Below are 16,585 nucleotides of genomic sequence, written 5' to 3'. Positions count from 1 at the left end.
TCCAGGCTCTCTTTTCATTTTCTGAAAGAGGGACCGTCCCCGTCCGTCCGTCCGTCCGTCCGTATCCCCCACCCCCACCCCCCATGAAGCTGAGGTTCACCCACTGGCTAAACACCAAGCCCTGGGAATTGTTACTGCCTTCTTGGTGCTAAGTTTACCAATATGCACTACTGTGCCGGCTTTTATGTGGGCACCGAGGATCTGAATTCAGGTCCTCATGATGAGTGACAAGCACTTCACAGAGTTATCTCCCCAGCCCCACAAGCTGCTTTTGAAGGACACTCGTACTTGAGCTCCATCCCTGAGAGGCTTTTATCCTTGGGTCCAGGTAAGGGCTGGGTATCATGATTTTTAAACACATCCTCGGGACTGTGACATTCATATGGGGCAGGGAACTGCTGATATAATAGAAAAGTAGAAAGAAAACCACAAAGCCTGCGTCAAATCCTTTAACGCTTCCTTTCTGCTCTTAAGAGCCACACAAGCTAGAGGAAATTATTCAACATAGAACCTTGGCATATCTTCTTTTATTCTTTGACTTCTCTAAAACTGGAATGGTACAGCCATGTCAGAGGATGCAAAGAAAATGGTGGAGGGTGAGATCATCCATTTGATTTTGTTTGCCTTGTAGAATGGTGGCCATGTCTGAACCACATGAATTATGCAATGTTTTTAATAAGAGAAATTGAGGAAGCACACTAGTGAGAGAACTATTTCTCTATGATAAATAAAAAACAACACTTCCGATGGTACTCACTACCCTGTGCAGAGCAACTGACAAGGATTAGTTAGTTATACACTGCTGACAGGACCCCTCACTACAGTTTTACCAGATAAGAGAGAGAGCACATGGAGAACAGACTCGGTGCAACTATCAAGTATTGAGAGTATTGAGGCATGAGGAATCTGAGTGGTCTGATCATACATGCACACACAACTGGCTTTAATCTACCCAGTTGTTGTCTCAGCCTAGGAGCCATCCTGACCTGAGACAGAGCATCCGAGCCTGCCCAGAGCACCTCACTCTGTTCTCTTCTTTACCATGACTCTCATGCCCAGTGTTACCCATGTAAGCTGGGTAGGCTCTCACAATGTGGTCCATCCATTCTGAAATTTAGTTGGGGTGATACTCTCCAGGCAAAATGCTACTTCCACGAGCATGCTCAGAAATGAATTTAAAAAGCTGAGAACTCAGCACCACAATGAATTGCGGTGGGGAAAGGGAAGAGATGTGTGTTTGAAAGATAGTTCATGGTTTTTTTTGTGGGGGGAGGTGTTGACTAAAGTTTCACTGAGAAGGGAGGCTTTGGAAGCAAGCTCCGGGCAAAAAGTAGCAAGTTATGGCAACACTGTGGTAAGTGAACTTTTAGTGCAGGACCCTTCCTTGAGGGCTCACAACAGCCAGAGGATCTCAACAATGGGATCCACCCTGCATCAAATAATACTCCAGCCTATAAGGCCGACAGTGCACTTGGTAACGAAGAGAAGCTTCAAGCGATTAGTGAACACACCAGGGTAGAGAACTATTCAGTTGCTCCATTTAAGATTTGAGGTCAAAGAGGTCCCTTGAGGTAAGAATGCAGCTCTCAGAATGGTGGAAAAATATATATTTCTAGAAAGCTTGGGGGAATGAGCCTACTCATGTACCATTCACAGAGGCTAAGTGGAACTAGGCTCTGTGAACAACACGTCTCTTCAGTCAACGCCTCAAGCAGAATCAAGACACTTCAGTGCTTATGGATGGATAGACCTGCCTTTGGGCTTCCCGGGCAGTAGTTCTGTGGACCAGGAGTCAAACTCCACCCTTGCTAAGCCAGATGCCATCACCTGGAAAGCTCATCTGAGTCTTGGGTTGGGCACCTAGTGGCTCTGACAGGAAACCAAGGCCACTGTGGTAGCCTTACCTATTAACCTAAGTGCTGGGGACCCATCAGCAGAGGGCCTTTCACTGGCCCCTGAATGCCTTTTAGAGTTCTCAGTCTTTGAGAGATTTTTCTTGGTCTGGCCAAGAAAGCAGTATCTCACTTTAGTTTTGAGAATGTGCCTGCAAGGGAAATCCAGCAGGATTCCGTAAAGTATGCTGGAGACAGCAGCCACCCACAGCTCCTGAAGTCCTCGGAGGAAACTGAAATCATCAAGGGGTCAAGATCTGTGGGTTCTGTTGCCTGCTGGAGCCGCAGCACTATCAATACCCTCTAGGGGGGAATAAAATTAAAATCAAGACAGGGATACAGATTTTGCTTTGGAAGTCACAGTTCCTCGTTAATAGCAATATAGGAGTCTTATGCATAATAATTATTTGGTTAAGTAAAGATCCACTTCATTGCAAGACACATAATATGGCCCTCCATCCCTGTCCTCTAACGGCTTGTGTAGCTACCACTACCCCTCCCAGTATTTGAGTCAGTGTGACTACTTACATCTCAGGAGTGACAAGCTCTTGGTCCCTGGGTCTTGCCATGCTACAGAGAGCTATATTCTAACACTGTTCCTCCCTAGCTGAAAAATGTAAGCAACTGGGGGCCCAGAAGAGGCTCTATTTGCCTCCATCTCTCAGCTGTGTGTGGCTCTCCTCACACAAAAGTGATGTCTGTCCATCCTGTAGTCCTACTAAAACACACAGTACATGGGATCTGAGCCCCTGGCTCTCTTCCTTCTATAGCGGGCCAACTACAGCAGTCACCAGGAACCAGAGATGGCGCTACCTCCCATCTCAAGCCTCTGGATCATTCTATGACAGAAAATAGATTTCTTGCTCTCTGGTTTTGTTTTGTTTTGTTTTGTTTTGTTTGTCCTGGTATCTTAGCTTCTTTCCTAGTTAGTACCACTCTTGATTCTAATTTCCCAAGAAACAGAAAGTCATTAGAGCGTAGGGGAGAAGGGAAAGCCCATGGTGAGGGTGTGGGGGTGGTCTTCCAACCTGAATCAGAGATCCTAGGGCACTGGACTCCTAGCCTTGCCCCTCAGCAGTGGGAGGAGGCTCATGTCCACCTTCTGCACAGTTCACAAAGAGGAAGCAAGAGGTTCCACAGAACTCTTTTGACTGTGTTAGGATCACAATCTGATCAGTTGACATCAAACCTCACGGCTGTCTGGTGATAAGTCCACTTTATGCAAGCCAGCGAGAGGGACAAGCACACACTGGAGGCCAGTGCTTTCTCCAGGAGGCCTCAGTACCTCCAGTAAAGAGGCACACCTAAATGTGATTACAAGTTGCTCTGCTCTTGGGAAGAGTTGGCCCTGTCCCAACTCCAGATCCTGGTAGAGTCAGGTCCACCTCGTGGGATGAATGCTTTGGTCTAAGTTGTAGCTAACTGTGTTGGGAGGAGATGAGATAATCTCCATGTGCTTCTTCCAAGGGGACCGTGGGCATTCAAAAAGAACCAAAGCCGGGCGGTGGTGGCGCATGCCTTTAATCCCAGCACTCGGGAGGCAGAGGCAGGCGGATCTTTGTGAGTTCGAGGCCAGCCTGGTCTCCAAAGCGAGTTCCAGGAAAGGCGCAAAGCTACACAGAGAAACTCTGTCTCGAAAAACCAAAAAAAAAAAAAAAAAAAAAAAAGAACCAAATACAGGATGCTCTAACTGGAGAGCAGGGAGGGAACAGGGAAAGAGGATCCTGGCTAAATGCAAGAAAGAGGGCTTGATCTTGGTTTAGAGAGAGGGCAGGGTGGGGAATCCTTGCTTTTTGACAATGAGGAGGGAACCTCAGTGGTGAGGAGGACTGAGGCTTGATGTTCCCATCTACGATTTAGTGTTAAGATTAAGAAATGCTGGTGGGACAGAAGACGGCATGGATCAGGAAGTTAAGTCTGTCTTTAAGAGCTGGTAAAGCAACATCTTAGGTGAGATGGGAATCCTTCTGCCTTTGGAGGGTACCACCCTAGAAGGAAGCCAGAGCAGGGGTACCTCTTGGTATCTCCTGAAAGAGAATCAGCTTGGTCTTAGCAGAACTGAAGCCTGAGAACTGTGAAAGAGAAAAAAGAAACTGCACGCAGCCCCACCCTATAGGACTCTGAACCAGCCTGGGGTCAGAGGAGAGAGAGCAGAGGCTGGGACTGACCGGTAGGCGGGCAACCGGCAGAGGCTTAGGTGAAGCTTGGGGGCTTTTTCAATCTGTTTACTCGCCTTTGCCTAACACCACAGCCAAGAGCCTGCCCTTTCATCTCTATGGAGATACAATCAGCAACCTGACAGAATTCTGGCAGAAGCAATTAGCTTATGAATTAGTTATTAAATATCTCACACAGCCAAGGTATAGCGGGAGCTAATCTGCATATTTCCCGCAGGACCTTTGGGACAAAAGGGAAGGCCACCTGCTTTAATTTGCCAGCCTGCTCATTCCTTTCTGGACCACCCTTCCACATACATTCGGGCCCCCTCTCTCCGGCCACCTGGGACCAAGCAAGGTCTCCTCTCTCAACCTTTCCCCTCTACCCGTTAAAGCACACTGGCCTCCTTGCTGAGCCTTGAGTGCGAGGTGCCTGGCTGAGCCCACTCCAAGATATTGACATTTGCTCGTTCCTCTGCCAAATCTTTTTTTTCTTACTCATCAGCATGGCCAATTCCTTCTCCGTCTTCAGCTTTCCTCAAATGCCATCCCATTATTAGGGAGGTCTTCCCTGCTTCCCTCCGGCGCCTCTGAATACTCATTTCATCCCCAGCATCCCTAACGATCGTTTATCTGTGACATAGATTCACTTGCTTGTCCGCTTATGCCTGACTCTGCATGAGAAAGTGAGTCTGGAAGGTCACCCATGTCCCCTGACTTGATGTTTTCCATGGAATGAAGAATCTGTAATATAAAATCCAAGGAAATCCTAAGAAGACCTAACTCTTTCAAGCTGTCACTGCCTCTAAGAAGTGACGGCAATTCTACCTTTAGATTTACCCACCCAGTCTCTGGTGCCCCCCACACCATACGGCTGCCAAGTTCCACAGGCTTTCCCCTGAAACCCCTCCCCTCTTCTCTCTCTCCGTCACCCACATCACCTGAGTGAACACTTGAAAGGTACCGGGAAGTTGCTCCCATATTCTCCCTTTGCTACAGTCATAACGGCCTCTCCAGGTGAGGCCTCACTGCCTTCTACTGGCCCAGTGTGGAATTTTCGTTACCACGTCACCGTCTCCCTTCTCCTCCCCCATTTCATTCCGTTAGCTGCTTTACTTCCTTCCCTGCTCGAAAGTCTACTGCGATCCTTTACTGTTTCTGTTGAACAGAGATTATTCACCTCAGCTTGCAGGACTCCCCACAGCATCATCATGTCCCCACGAGTTCTGTCTCCTACTGTTCTCTGACTATGCTCATATGGGCCACGTAGCATGTATTTGTCGATGCTTTTTCCACCTCTGAAAAGAGTATAATCTAACTTCCCTGAACTCCAACTTCCAAGGGCATAGCTAAACCCCTGAACTCTGACTTCCAAGGGCATAGCTAAGCCCCTGAACTCTGACTTCCAAGGGCATAGCTAAGCCCACCTCAGTGCGCCTTTTTACTCAATGTAGACTTCCCAGTTTTTGAACTTCAACTCCAGGTCTACATGTCTTCCCTGAGTTACTGGTATCTAGGGAGGTTCCTTATCCCACCCAGTAGAGAAACCCAGGTGGTGAGGATGAATTGTGTTCATCATTGCTTCCTAAGTAGTGGCTGAACACAGTCTGCTCAGTATACGTTCTCCTTCACCATATGTTGAATTTAGTCTTTTCCCCCTGGTGCTGGGGACTGAATCCAAGGTCTTGTGTATGCTAAATACACATCAGACCACATAACATAAATAACCACTGAGTTACACTCTCAGCTGAGGTGACTATTTAAACACAGGACATTACACTGTGTATGCATTGCAGTCAAGGTAATGTAAAAGACCAGAGGGGTATGGTTTGCTCTAGAGAGGTGGTCTATCCAGTCATGGGGATAAGAGTACTTACATGAAATTATGGTTTCTTTGTGGTTCTGAGGGTCAAATCCAGGGTTTTATTCATATTAAGGTTATACCTACCTCCAAGGAGTTTTTTCCTTACTTCAAATTGTCATTTTTTTTCTAATTTAATTTTACTAACTATTATAAAGTGCTTAATGTATACTAAATAATTTGTACCAGCATATAATGTCAAAAATAGTGAGGCAGAAAATAAATATTAAGACAGACTGTGGGTGTATATGTACACCAGGTTGTAGCAGTCCCCAGGACTTACCGAGTCTGCACCTAGGGCAGGATGGAGCAAGAGAGGACCACATACCTGGTGATGCCACATGCTCCAGGTGGCCCAGCTGGGGCTGGGAAGTGATTCTGTAGATGAGGTCTGCAGGCGCACTATCCTGGTCAGTGGCCGAGAGCTGTGCAGTAGTGATTTTCTTCACCGAGTTTTCATCCAAGACCAACCCTTTATTGGTGATGATGACCGGTGGGGATTCCGCTTCTGAAAATACCAGAAACAGTGGTGAGTCACAGGAGGTTTTCAGCCTCTTTCCTTCAGTTCCAGGTCTGGTGCCTAGGAGGTCAGCTTAGAGTAATCCTTGGAGCTGTCTCTCAGAGGCCTCAGCAAGCGGACAGTCCTGGATTGTCATCTTTGCCTATATGGAAGGAGATTCAAGCTCCCAAGTGAGCACAGTGGCAACCAGAGAACGTCAGATGCACTCTTAGAGAACCTGATATCCCTTACCTAAAACTCCGATGGAGAATGACTGGTCAGCCAACTTATTGCCTTCTCCATCAACCACATCAAATTTGAAGGCAAAGCTCCCAATAGGTTCTCCTGGTCCATGGCTGTATTCTATCTGCCCTATAAAAAGGGGGGAGAAAAAAAAATAAGATTTGTTATTAGCTCTTTTTGCTATTTATTCTGAAGTGAGAGGTGGAACTTCAATTGGTATTCATACCAAGGAATCAATTCACACCTTCCTCACTTGGGTACCAGTTTCGACATTTTAATCTAAAGTTTTCATGTCCTCCCTTTCCTCTCCGACCACCAACTTCTTCATATCCTAAAACCTCCTCATAACAAATTTCCCCCAAGTGACATTTCTTATGGTAGGGCCCAGCCTCTTTGAAGGACCTAGCTTAGATTCTGAGGTGGTCTCATAACTACATAAATAAGTAGAATATCTATCTAGATGAGTGAAAGTGTGCATGTGCATAATGTGTACTGACCACACCCACATCATTTGGAGCAGCCCCCAATGTATCTGCATCCCAAGGCACGAGAGTGCAGGCCTGAAGTTCTCCTCTCCAGGAACCCTTCACTCCCCATGGCCCAGTAAGTACATGGAGGACCACGGGCTACATCCAACATACAGATATGCTGGCACATAATCTCCACAAAGGAAGGACAGTGAGTCCCATTTTGTCAACTCACGTCATTTGCATGGACCCATCAGTGTAAATATAACCAAACCCTGGGAAGAGCTGCTCGGTCTCATTTTTCACAAGGAGACCTGGGGGCATGCAGTAACTAAATAACTACTATTATCCTGTTGCTCACTGTACCTCTTCACTGACCCACAGGTCCAGTGAGCATCCAGCTGTTCTGTTTTAGGTGTCAGCACATGACAGAGCCCATCTTTCTGCTTCTTGGGGGCATACTTCTACCTCTAAAAAAAACTGCACAGGGTCACGTGGCTTTGGATGTTTTTTTCTTTTCTACCCCTGAAAGCACTGTACAGTAACTATGTAGCATTTAACACTTATGCCTTTGCATTACATCAGCATTTCCTGAAGGTGGGATGAGCCGTGTAATTTCCCCCAGGCAGCTCCGATTTATGCCCTTCCATTTTGCTTAGTTCATTAACTTGTGCTCTTTGGGGAGCCAGGAAGAGATATAAATTGCTCACCTAAGGAAGGCATAATTTTCACCATAATCCATATCAACTCGCTTCTTTTTTCTTTTGTTCCCACACACATACTTTTTAGCAACACAGCAAGACAAAATGACATTTTTTCCCTTATTATAGCCTCAAATTTCTCAGAAAATACATTTTTTTTGCCTAGAAAAATAGTTCTCTCCTTTTTTTAAACAAAAGAAAAGTGAGACCAAGAAAAAATGAAGCTATAACTCAGCTTGTATTGAAAACAAAGAATGCATGGGCTCCTGCCGCAAGCTGCCAGGCCCTTAACCCCCACTTTATTATATTGGACAGAGCATAGGGAACCTGGACAGGTGGGGGAACAGGCTGACCTTGGCTAATGTCTGCCTGGGTGAAGCTGCGGATGGGGCCTCTAACAGAGATTTGCTCCGGGTAGTCACGCTTTGCCATCTGCAGGTGTCCTGCGCCAGGGTCTTCCTTCATGATGAATATAACCTGACGGTCATCTGACTCAGCATCTGTCACTTTCAAGTGCTGCTCTGTGATGCGTGCTACAGACCCTGGGAAAGAATGGGAGAGAGAAGGTCATTCCACACCAATTCCTTCAAATGGGATACCAAATGACTTTTTTTTTTTTTTTTAAATCACACATTACTCGGGCCCAGGTACTAAGCATTTGCCTGTCTCTGTTTCCAGCTGAATAAACTCTGATTTCCCTAAATAAAACCATTCAGAACTATGCCCTTTGCTCATGTCTACTTTTCCTCTCTCTGATGCTTGTTCTTGTAGTACCTGCCAGTTAGAACCTGGTAATAACAACTGCTTCTATGATGCAAATAACTTCTAGATTTTGGGATAAGAAATCTGCTTTAATTTAATTTATTTGCTGCCTTTAGAATAACAAAATCAGAAGACACCAGTTGTAATTAATCTCATAAACATATCTCATTGTCATCTTGGAGGAAATAGTCAAAATGAGTGTTTCTTACGTCAGAAGGTAAACTAAGCTTAAGGGTCAGGTTAAGGGGCCGTGTAGAGACTGGAGACAAAGGTAAGATGCTTATCATAAAACACTTCTCAAAGTCCTGCCCTTTGCTTCCTGCCCAGCTACTTTCTCATCTTAAAAAGAGCAAATACTAGTAAACACGAGTTTACTAGTGTTTGGAGTGGCAGTCTACCTTCAATCAAGAACGCACGGCCTTCAGCATTCTACCCAGAGCACCTCTCAGTAACCTTGAGGGGACAGGGAATGTCTTCCTTAGGACAAAGATCGAACTTGCTCAGTGTTTGCTAGACTATGGAATATCCCCAAGCTCAATGGTCCTCTTGTGTCAAGTATCCCAGTACATGTGACATCACCCCAGTGGTCCCTCTGCAACACTCCTCGGGTCTGAGAGGACAGAGGGAAGTGATTTGAACTTCCTGATTCCCATGCTGCCTGCCACACTGTAAGCAACTCAGTACTTTTTTTTCAGTGGAAAAAAAAAATCACATCTTCTCCTAGAGTCCAGGAAACAGTAACAAACCACTTTGCTTGTAAGTAGAAAAATGCCAATTTCTGGTAGCTTTGGTAATTCTCAAAATTGCCAATTTTATTTATACCACATATTGACTTTTCAATACAAAATGTATGTGGAACTAAGACTAGATAAACTACAGAATCCAGGTGCACCAAGACTCTAGCCAAAGGCCCCCTCCCTGTTGACTTCCTACTGTATAGAATATTCCAGTCTAATGCATGCCATTGCCCTTTCAATGCTGCTAAAACATGGCAAAAGTATGACAACTGGATGCCAGAAAGGTTTGCAGTTATTTGCATCATCTTGTAATTCCTGGTAGCCTCTCAACTGCTCTCTGATGCCTATTTCATTTTTTTTTAAAAAATGTAAACATCTTGGAAGTCTTGCCAGAATTCCTTTGTTGTTGGTCTCCATGACACTAGCGGGACAGAGGCTCTGCTGCAGGAGACCTGTGTCTGAGCTGCACCGGATACTGAAAATATGGTACACACTTCATAAAATGTTCTCAAGTTCACAGACAGAGGTGTCTTGTCCAGAGAATTTCATCGGCTCATGTTGAATTTCACAACTCAATGTTCCTAAACAGCAATTTCCCAAAACTCTACTTTCCTTAAATGTTGACTAGCTCCCCTAAGATTCACCCACAGCACCAATGTGAAAAAAGGTACTGTCTACATGGGCTAAAAAATAAATAAGTATGGAAAAATGAGGCTACTCTTCACTTCTGCAGGAAGTGCTATAGTTCGAACATGGAATGTTCTCTACAGGCTCATGTGTTGAAGCCTTGGTCCCTAGCTGATGTCATTTTTTTTTTTAACATTGCTGGTAGGGCCTAGCTGGGAGAGCAGGTCATTGGGGTATGGCCTCGGCAGCTAGATACTGCTCTGGTCCCCAGTCCACTTCTGCTTCCTGCTTCTCATGAGGCGAGCAGCTCTGATCTACCACGCCTGATTCTGCCATGATGTTCTTCCTCAGCACAGAGAACCCTGGAGGCAGCCAACGAGGAACTGAAACCTGTGATATCATGAGCCCAAAGAAAGGCACTTCCTGCTAAAAATGTTTCCCGTAGACGTGCCTCATGGTGACAGAAAGTAGGGCTCACACACCTGCTGAGACCTGGAGTCCTCGGTTGATCACCAAGTGGGGGGTCTCGCTTGCAGGCGGTTCTACATAGATCTCCATCCTTCCCGTGTCTACGTGGAGGCCATCAGTGAGAGAGAACCGAAACTCATCCACTGCCGTACCATCATCACCAGGTAAGAACCCGACCAGTCCCGCCAGGACATCCTGGTAGGTGAAGGAGGAACCTTGCTCTAAAACCGTCCCGTTCTCCAGCGGGTCAGAAGCAGTGGGCCTCCGGAGTAGGTGACCTGCAGAGGCAAGAGAGGAAGGAAACAGTGGTTTTATATACTGAAATAATCAGAACACAGTCCGATTTTGCCAACTAGCACGAGCCCGTGTAGAACGTGAAGTGCTCAGAGACTTTAGGTGCCAACACTTAGCATTTTACATGTAAGTACAAGCTGTGCCCTGTGGTCTCGTATACAAATAAAAAAGATAGAGTTCCACTCTTGTGGTTAAAAATCGCCTAAGGAGACACAGATGGATGCCACAATATAGCGGCTTAGAAGTCACATCTCTGTCCCTGGATTCAAACTCACTTCATGATCTGAACTTTATTTTCCCTTCTGCGAAGTGAAAACAGCCCTCTACTCTGTCTCCTGCTCACAATATGCAGGTCAAGGGTATATGTTTTAAATTCCTTTTAAATTCAGGAAGACAGTAAGCATGTTTTTTTTTTTTTTAAAGGGGTCACATCCCCCACAAGGGCACAGTTAAAAATGCTTCATCAAAGAAAGTGGAAGTGAATGAAGGCAAGCTGAAATGCAATGGCAGGAGCCTCTTCCATTATTAGCCCTGCAGTAACAGCAGCAATTTAGTCTTTGAAAGTCCCACTTGTGTTCCGAGTGATGACACACAGTGTAGCTCCAGAGCTTTAGGTAATACTTGGGCATTTAGAGGAGGGGGTGGAGGGTCCCCACGGTAGTTTCTAAATTTGCTTTGAATTAGAGACTGCTCCTGTCGCAAAGGGAACAAGCTCGTGAGAGACTTCTAACATGCTGTCAGGCTATATGAGGCAGCCTCAGCGGTGAAATGACGATGTCCACCCTGAGAAGAAGATGTAAACACTGAAACCTGTTTTGCTTGAGATTATAAAGGAGAGCAAGAAAAAAAGCTGAAGTGAAATTTCAGAGATACCAATTACTTAGCATGCAGGCTTTTAAAATAGCATCTACCGCAACTCCAAAGACTCTTGGCTAGCCGGGAATCTGATTATATCTGGATGTAAAGAATGGGCTGCAAGTAGGAAAGGAAAAAGGAATAATGAACCAGTCTACAGGCTCATGCTCGCCACCCATCAGGCACCCCAATTAAGCAGCCACTTCCCACTGGGGCTTGTGTCTTACCATGGTCAGGCGTTTTCATCAATACGAAAATCAGCTCGTTATCTGGGGTGTCCAGGTCTTGTAGGCTCAAGGAAGAATTGCTGATCACTGCTCCTGAGCTCAGCCGTACTCTGAGGGGCCACAAGGTCATCCTGGGAGGCTCATCATTCTTTCTCTGGTTAAAGGATAAAATACTTGGTCTCACACAGATATTAGTTTAAGAAGAAAGGAAACACCCATTAGGAGAGAACGGATCATTCCTGCAACAACTCCCGCTAGCCAAACAGCATTTAATGTGGCACTGTGTGTACCTCCTAGTCAAAATATTAGTGAAAAATAAAAAGTCACATCAGCAAAAGGTCGCTCTGCAAGGAGGCTGATGGGCATTCTATAAACAGCTTCTAAGATGTTTTCCAGAGGTACAGAGGAACATACTTTTCTAGACTTAAATGATGGACGTATAATTTAGAAATTCAAGTCTAGTTGAGGGTCAAAAGCTATTTCAGTTCAGATGGTCTTAGACGTCTCTGAACATACCACAGTAGCTACAGAAGGTCAGAACCCTGGGAAGCAAAGTGTCTTGTGCTGCCTCCCAGGCCTGCTTCACCCCTGGACCTTATAGTTGCTGAAAGTGCCACACATTTTATTTTCCCAAGGCACAGGGTATTCCATGCTAAGATTTTTTATCTTTTCTCCCTCTCCTTGATATCATAAAGCAAGACTATCATAAGAGTTTCTCAAATGAAAATAAGTGCCGGATTGGGGACCAAATTTCTTTGATGTTATAGTTAAATGAATAAATGAATTTTTTAAAAGGCAAGAATGTATGCAGATCCACATGTGAGAATATCAGAGAAAAATGGGCATATGTTAGTTTTCATGTAAATACAGGAATGGTATGGCTTCCCTGACTCCTCCAAACTGTTTTACCCAGAACAAATACATTTTCTCCTAAAATAGAAATCCAGATTTCCAACTCTGACCTTCCCCAAATGCCAACTATGATTTCACACGTTTCCAGAAGGTCAGGGTTATGTGTTAAAATTGATATTTAAAGTTGAAGGTCACATCCAACCCTTTACTTGTGAGTTGATATAAGGACAACTTGATCAAGACTGTAATATCACATGGTTTAAAGATAGCTCTTTTAAGAGTAGGATATTGTATGGCTGAAGGCTTAATCTCCAATAGTCTTTACCTCAATGGTGATATTGATGCTGTAAATTTCAGAGCGACTGCTTCCATCACTCACATAAAAACTAAACACATCATGGGTTGGCTCGATGCTTTCATGAACACTCTGAAAGTAGTAAATGTAGTTTTCCAGGACATCTTGAATAGGGAATGATGCCTCTAGGTCACTGGTAGCTCCTGGGCCAAAGCGATCCCCTACATAATATCAAGAGAAAACATTTACCTCTGTTTGAGTGCCTGAACATGGGACTGCTTTAGAAAAGAAGACATCGTTATCAACATGTGATAAAAGTGTGACTATGGACAGAGACAGGACATAGCTGAAGCCCAGAAACTGGAAGGTGGATAGTGTCTCCAAGACCATTCTCCAGCTATAAATGGATACACCAGTCCTGCTGTCTCTACAGGGAATCAGGTGAGATAATGTACCTGGAACCACTCAGTTGTTTAACTTTTACATAGCACAGAATCTGTGGCTGGTTTCTTTCTAATCATTTATACCACAAACTGGGGAATAAATATTGTGTTAATAGCCAGCGTTCTAATGTAAACTTTAGCAGTTTCAAAACCCCACCACTCTGGTGTATCTTTCAAGTGTTAACAATTACTCTACATAAGAAAAAGTTAACTATGGCCCGTTCTGTTTAGAACCTCTCCTCCAGCACATTTCCATTTGACTTCCAAGCTTCTTGTTTTAAACTTTAGTCATTAATGATTTCATGTGTGCCTTTATGTACGTATATACATATATGTGTATGTATATTTATGTATGTATAATCTTTGATCAAAGTTCTCTCATGATCCCTCTTATCCTTCCCCCTGGAACCAAATTCCTTCTTCTCAAGTTTCCCCCTACTTAGCATATAGTTTCTATTTTGTTTTGTTTTTGTAAAGAGAGAGGGAGGGAGCAAGACCGCATTTAATTAGGGTTACTGTTTGAGTAAGGGACAGTGTACCAGTGGATATACCCCTGGGAATGTGACTCATCCCACACCCCCACAACCTTTGCTCCTCTTAGAGTGGTGGCTGGAATGGGGACAGTCCTGTGGAGGGCTTGTGAAGGCAGCCACTGCTGCTGTGGGTTCATGGAAACAACTGCCGTGACTTGTCCAGAAGACATTGTTCTACAACACTCTCTCCCATATTCCAGGGCTGATCTCCCAGTTTCTTGAAGGAACCTATACATCGCTAAGAACCCAGCCCATAGGATAGCATGCCAGGGCTACTGAGTGCCCAGAGACCATTTAGAAGCCATGACACTCAGGTACCGTTCAGACACGGAAGTGTTCAGGTCCATTTCAGGGACGAAGAGCTGCTACAGTTTGGGTAAGTTTTCCCCCAAAGACCATGTGTTAGTCTCCAGCCCGTGGTGCAAAACCTTTAGGAGATGGAATTAAGTGGGAGTCTTAGACTCACTAGGGGCCCTTGACGGGGAGACTAGGACTGTCCACCAATTCTCTTTGTTTACATCCTGGACTTAAGGAGGGAGCTTTGTTCTTCCACCCCATCCCGGCTATGATGAATCGCCACAGCGAGGGTCCAACTGACCCTGGGCTGTTACCACTGATCTCAGGAGTAAAGCAAACCTTGTCTCTAGAAGTTGACTTATCTCGGGCGTGTGTTACAGTAACTAGAAGCTGACCAACAGGGGTGCATTTGGAGAGTAAGATGCTCGTGTGGCACCTTTCAAAGTCCGTGCTTTGCTGCTTCCTGCCCTCTCTTCTCACCCAACAACAAAGGCCGCAAAAAGCCCAGGGGAAGAGTAAGTAATGACGAAGTGATGGGCGGCTCGGCCTGTCCTTGGTTCTAGCCAGGTCCTTCTAATTGATTGGTTTTTAACTTGCTACCATAGTCTTCTAGAGTGGAGAAAAAGAAACCATGCCTACACATCTCCAAAGCAGAGGTGGTCCATATGGAAACAAAGACGGCTTCTTCTCCCTTCTCTAGGACACTGTGCAAACAAGAGATCCTGAAAAGGCCAGTAACTTCCTGACTCTAGACAGTGCCATTTGTTGGTACCCCAGTGCAAAGACTAAGACTGAAAATGTCTTTTGTTGGTTTGTTTTACACAACTTGTTTGAAAATAGAGAAAGAAAATTGAAGCTGAGAGACACCTAGGCAGCCAGTGACCCAGCAATCCCCGGGACACAGAGATGAGGGTTTCCGGAACAAACTGCTGAGAACGCCTCCAAGTTTTACTTTCTCTTTTCATTGATCATTATAAGCTGGGAAGTTTGGCTTTGTTATCTGGGTCAAGAAAAGCCTCAGTAAATGATACCTCAAAATATACAGAATAAAAATAAGGCTTGCCGGGCGGTGGTGGCGCACGCCTTTAATCCCAGCACTCGGGAGGCAGAGCCAGGAGGATCTCTGTGAGTTCAAGGCCAGCCTGGGCTACCAAGTGAGTTCCAGGAAAGGCGTAAAGCTACACAGAGAAACCCTGTCTCGAAAAACCAAAAAAAAAAAAAAAAAAAATATATATATATATATATATATATATATATATATATATATATATATATATATAAAAATAAGGCTTGTTTTAAAATTTTCAGAGAGTTAGTTGGCCATCAAGGGAACCAGACACTGAAGCCTTAAGCACCAATTTTCCCCAAGTTTTAAAACTGCACTTTCTCTTTTTGCTGGACATCATTGATGTGCGTTCCCTGCCTTCCTCAGCAGAATGTCCGAGGTACAAATTAAACAGCCCCTGATGAGTGTGGCTGTCACCTTGGACACCTGCTTTCCTCAGCACTGGAACAGAGATGTCCCCAGAGCAACTCAGTGGGCCTTGCCCCGATCAGACCAGTCCCGGACGAATCTAGATTCTATGCCATTGGGTTTCACATCCAACACTGTAATCGCTCTGCCTTCCCTCCTGCTTGGTGAAGAGTAAAAGCTGCTTTTCCCAGATTTAAAAATATGCTCCAATTTAGCTGGAATTAAATTTTGGTAGCTAGTTTCATCAGCAAACAAAATACTTGGTTCCAAGCTGAAGCTCTGAGCTTCCTCCATGGAGGAAAGGGCAGTATCTTCAGTTGATGTGAACTGGGCAGTTAGTTCATACCCTTGAGTATCTTCCCTTCCCCTTAGGTTCATGCCCACGCCACTAGAGAAGGAAGAGTCTCTTAGTGGTGCTAGGACCCGCAGCCATGATGTCCATCGCACATGGGGTGACAAAAAGTGTTAGTTCATGGGCCACACCAACCTCTTCAACAGGATTTCTGGGGCTCTGCCCGAGACACTGCGTTTTCACAACCCCTTCAGATGATGCTCACACACATAAAAGTTAGAGAATCACTTTCCAGAGCGGCTGAGACTTGCCAGAATTCTGACTTCCACTCCCCAGTGTGGCCTATCTGCTACCTCAGGTGCTTCAGGTAAATGTCTGTGCTACAGGGGCTTCCGGGGAAAGAAACCGCATGGAGAGAGGAGGCAGTAAGGGGCAATGGCCTTTCAAGATCTCCCACCTCACCCCTGCACTTGTCTCTGCAGGAGATGCCATTTTTCCTTTGCCCAGAGCAACTCTCTCTGACCCTGGAGCTTTTTCGCCTTCTCAGGCAGAAGCAACTGCTTTGTTCTATGCCCTCAATGCTCTGTTCCTTTTTCTGTCCTTCACCATG

At 45.2% G+C, this 16,585-nt stretch overlaps 1 protein-coding gene across 2 annotated transcripts in view; it reads right to left on the bottom strand.

Annotated features, from left to right (window-relative positions):
- Nucleotides 1-16,585, bottom strand: part of Fras1 (Fraser extracellular matrix complex subunit 1) — a 422,683-nt gene that overhangs the window by 68,605 nt on the left and 337,493 nt on the right. For both annotated transcript variants that reach the window (XM_052735413.1, XM_052735414.1), the window contains exons 42-47: nucleotides 12,967-13,157; nucleotides 11,790-11,943; nucleotides 10,428-10,691; nucleotides 8,173-8,361; nucleotides 6,661-6,780; nucleotides 6,238-6,417 (exon numbers count right to left, since the gene is read on the bottom strand). In XM_052735413.1, the coding sequence (XP_052591373.1) occupies nucleotides 6,238-6,417; nucleotides 6,661-6,780; nucleotides 8,173-8,361; nucleotides 10,428-10,691; nucleotides 11,790-11,943; nucleotides 12,967-13,157 (1,098 nt within the window). The remainder of the gene's footprint in view (nucleotides 1-6,237; nucleotides 6,418-6,660; nucleotides 6,781-8,172; nucleotides 8,362-10,427; nucleotides 10,692-11,789; nucleotides 11,944-12,966; nucleotides 13,158-16,585) is intronic.

Source organism: Peromyscus californicus, unplaced genomic scaffold (assembly GCF_007827085.1).
Source record: "Peromyscus californicus insignis strain IS unplaced genomic scaffold, ASM782708v3 Scaffold_13__1_contigs__length_99412109, whole genome shotgun sequence".
Classification (NCBI taxonomy): domain Eukaryota; kingdom Metazoa; phylum Chordata; class Mammalia; order Rodentia; family Cricetidae; genus Peromyscus; species Peromyscus californicus.
Note: the sequence above shows the minus strand (reverse complement) of the source record. Positions and strands in the feature narration are given on the sequence as shown.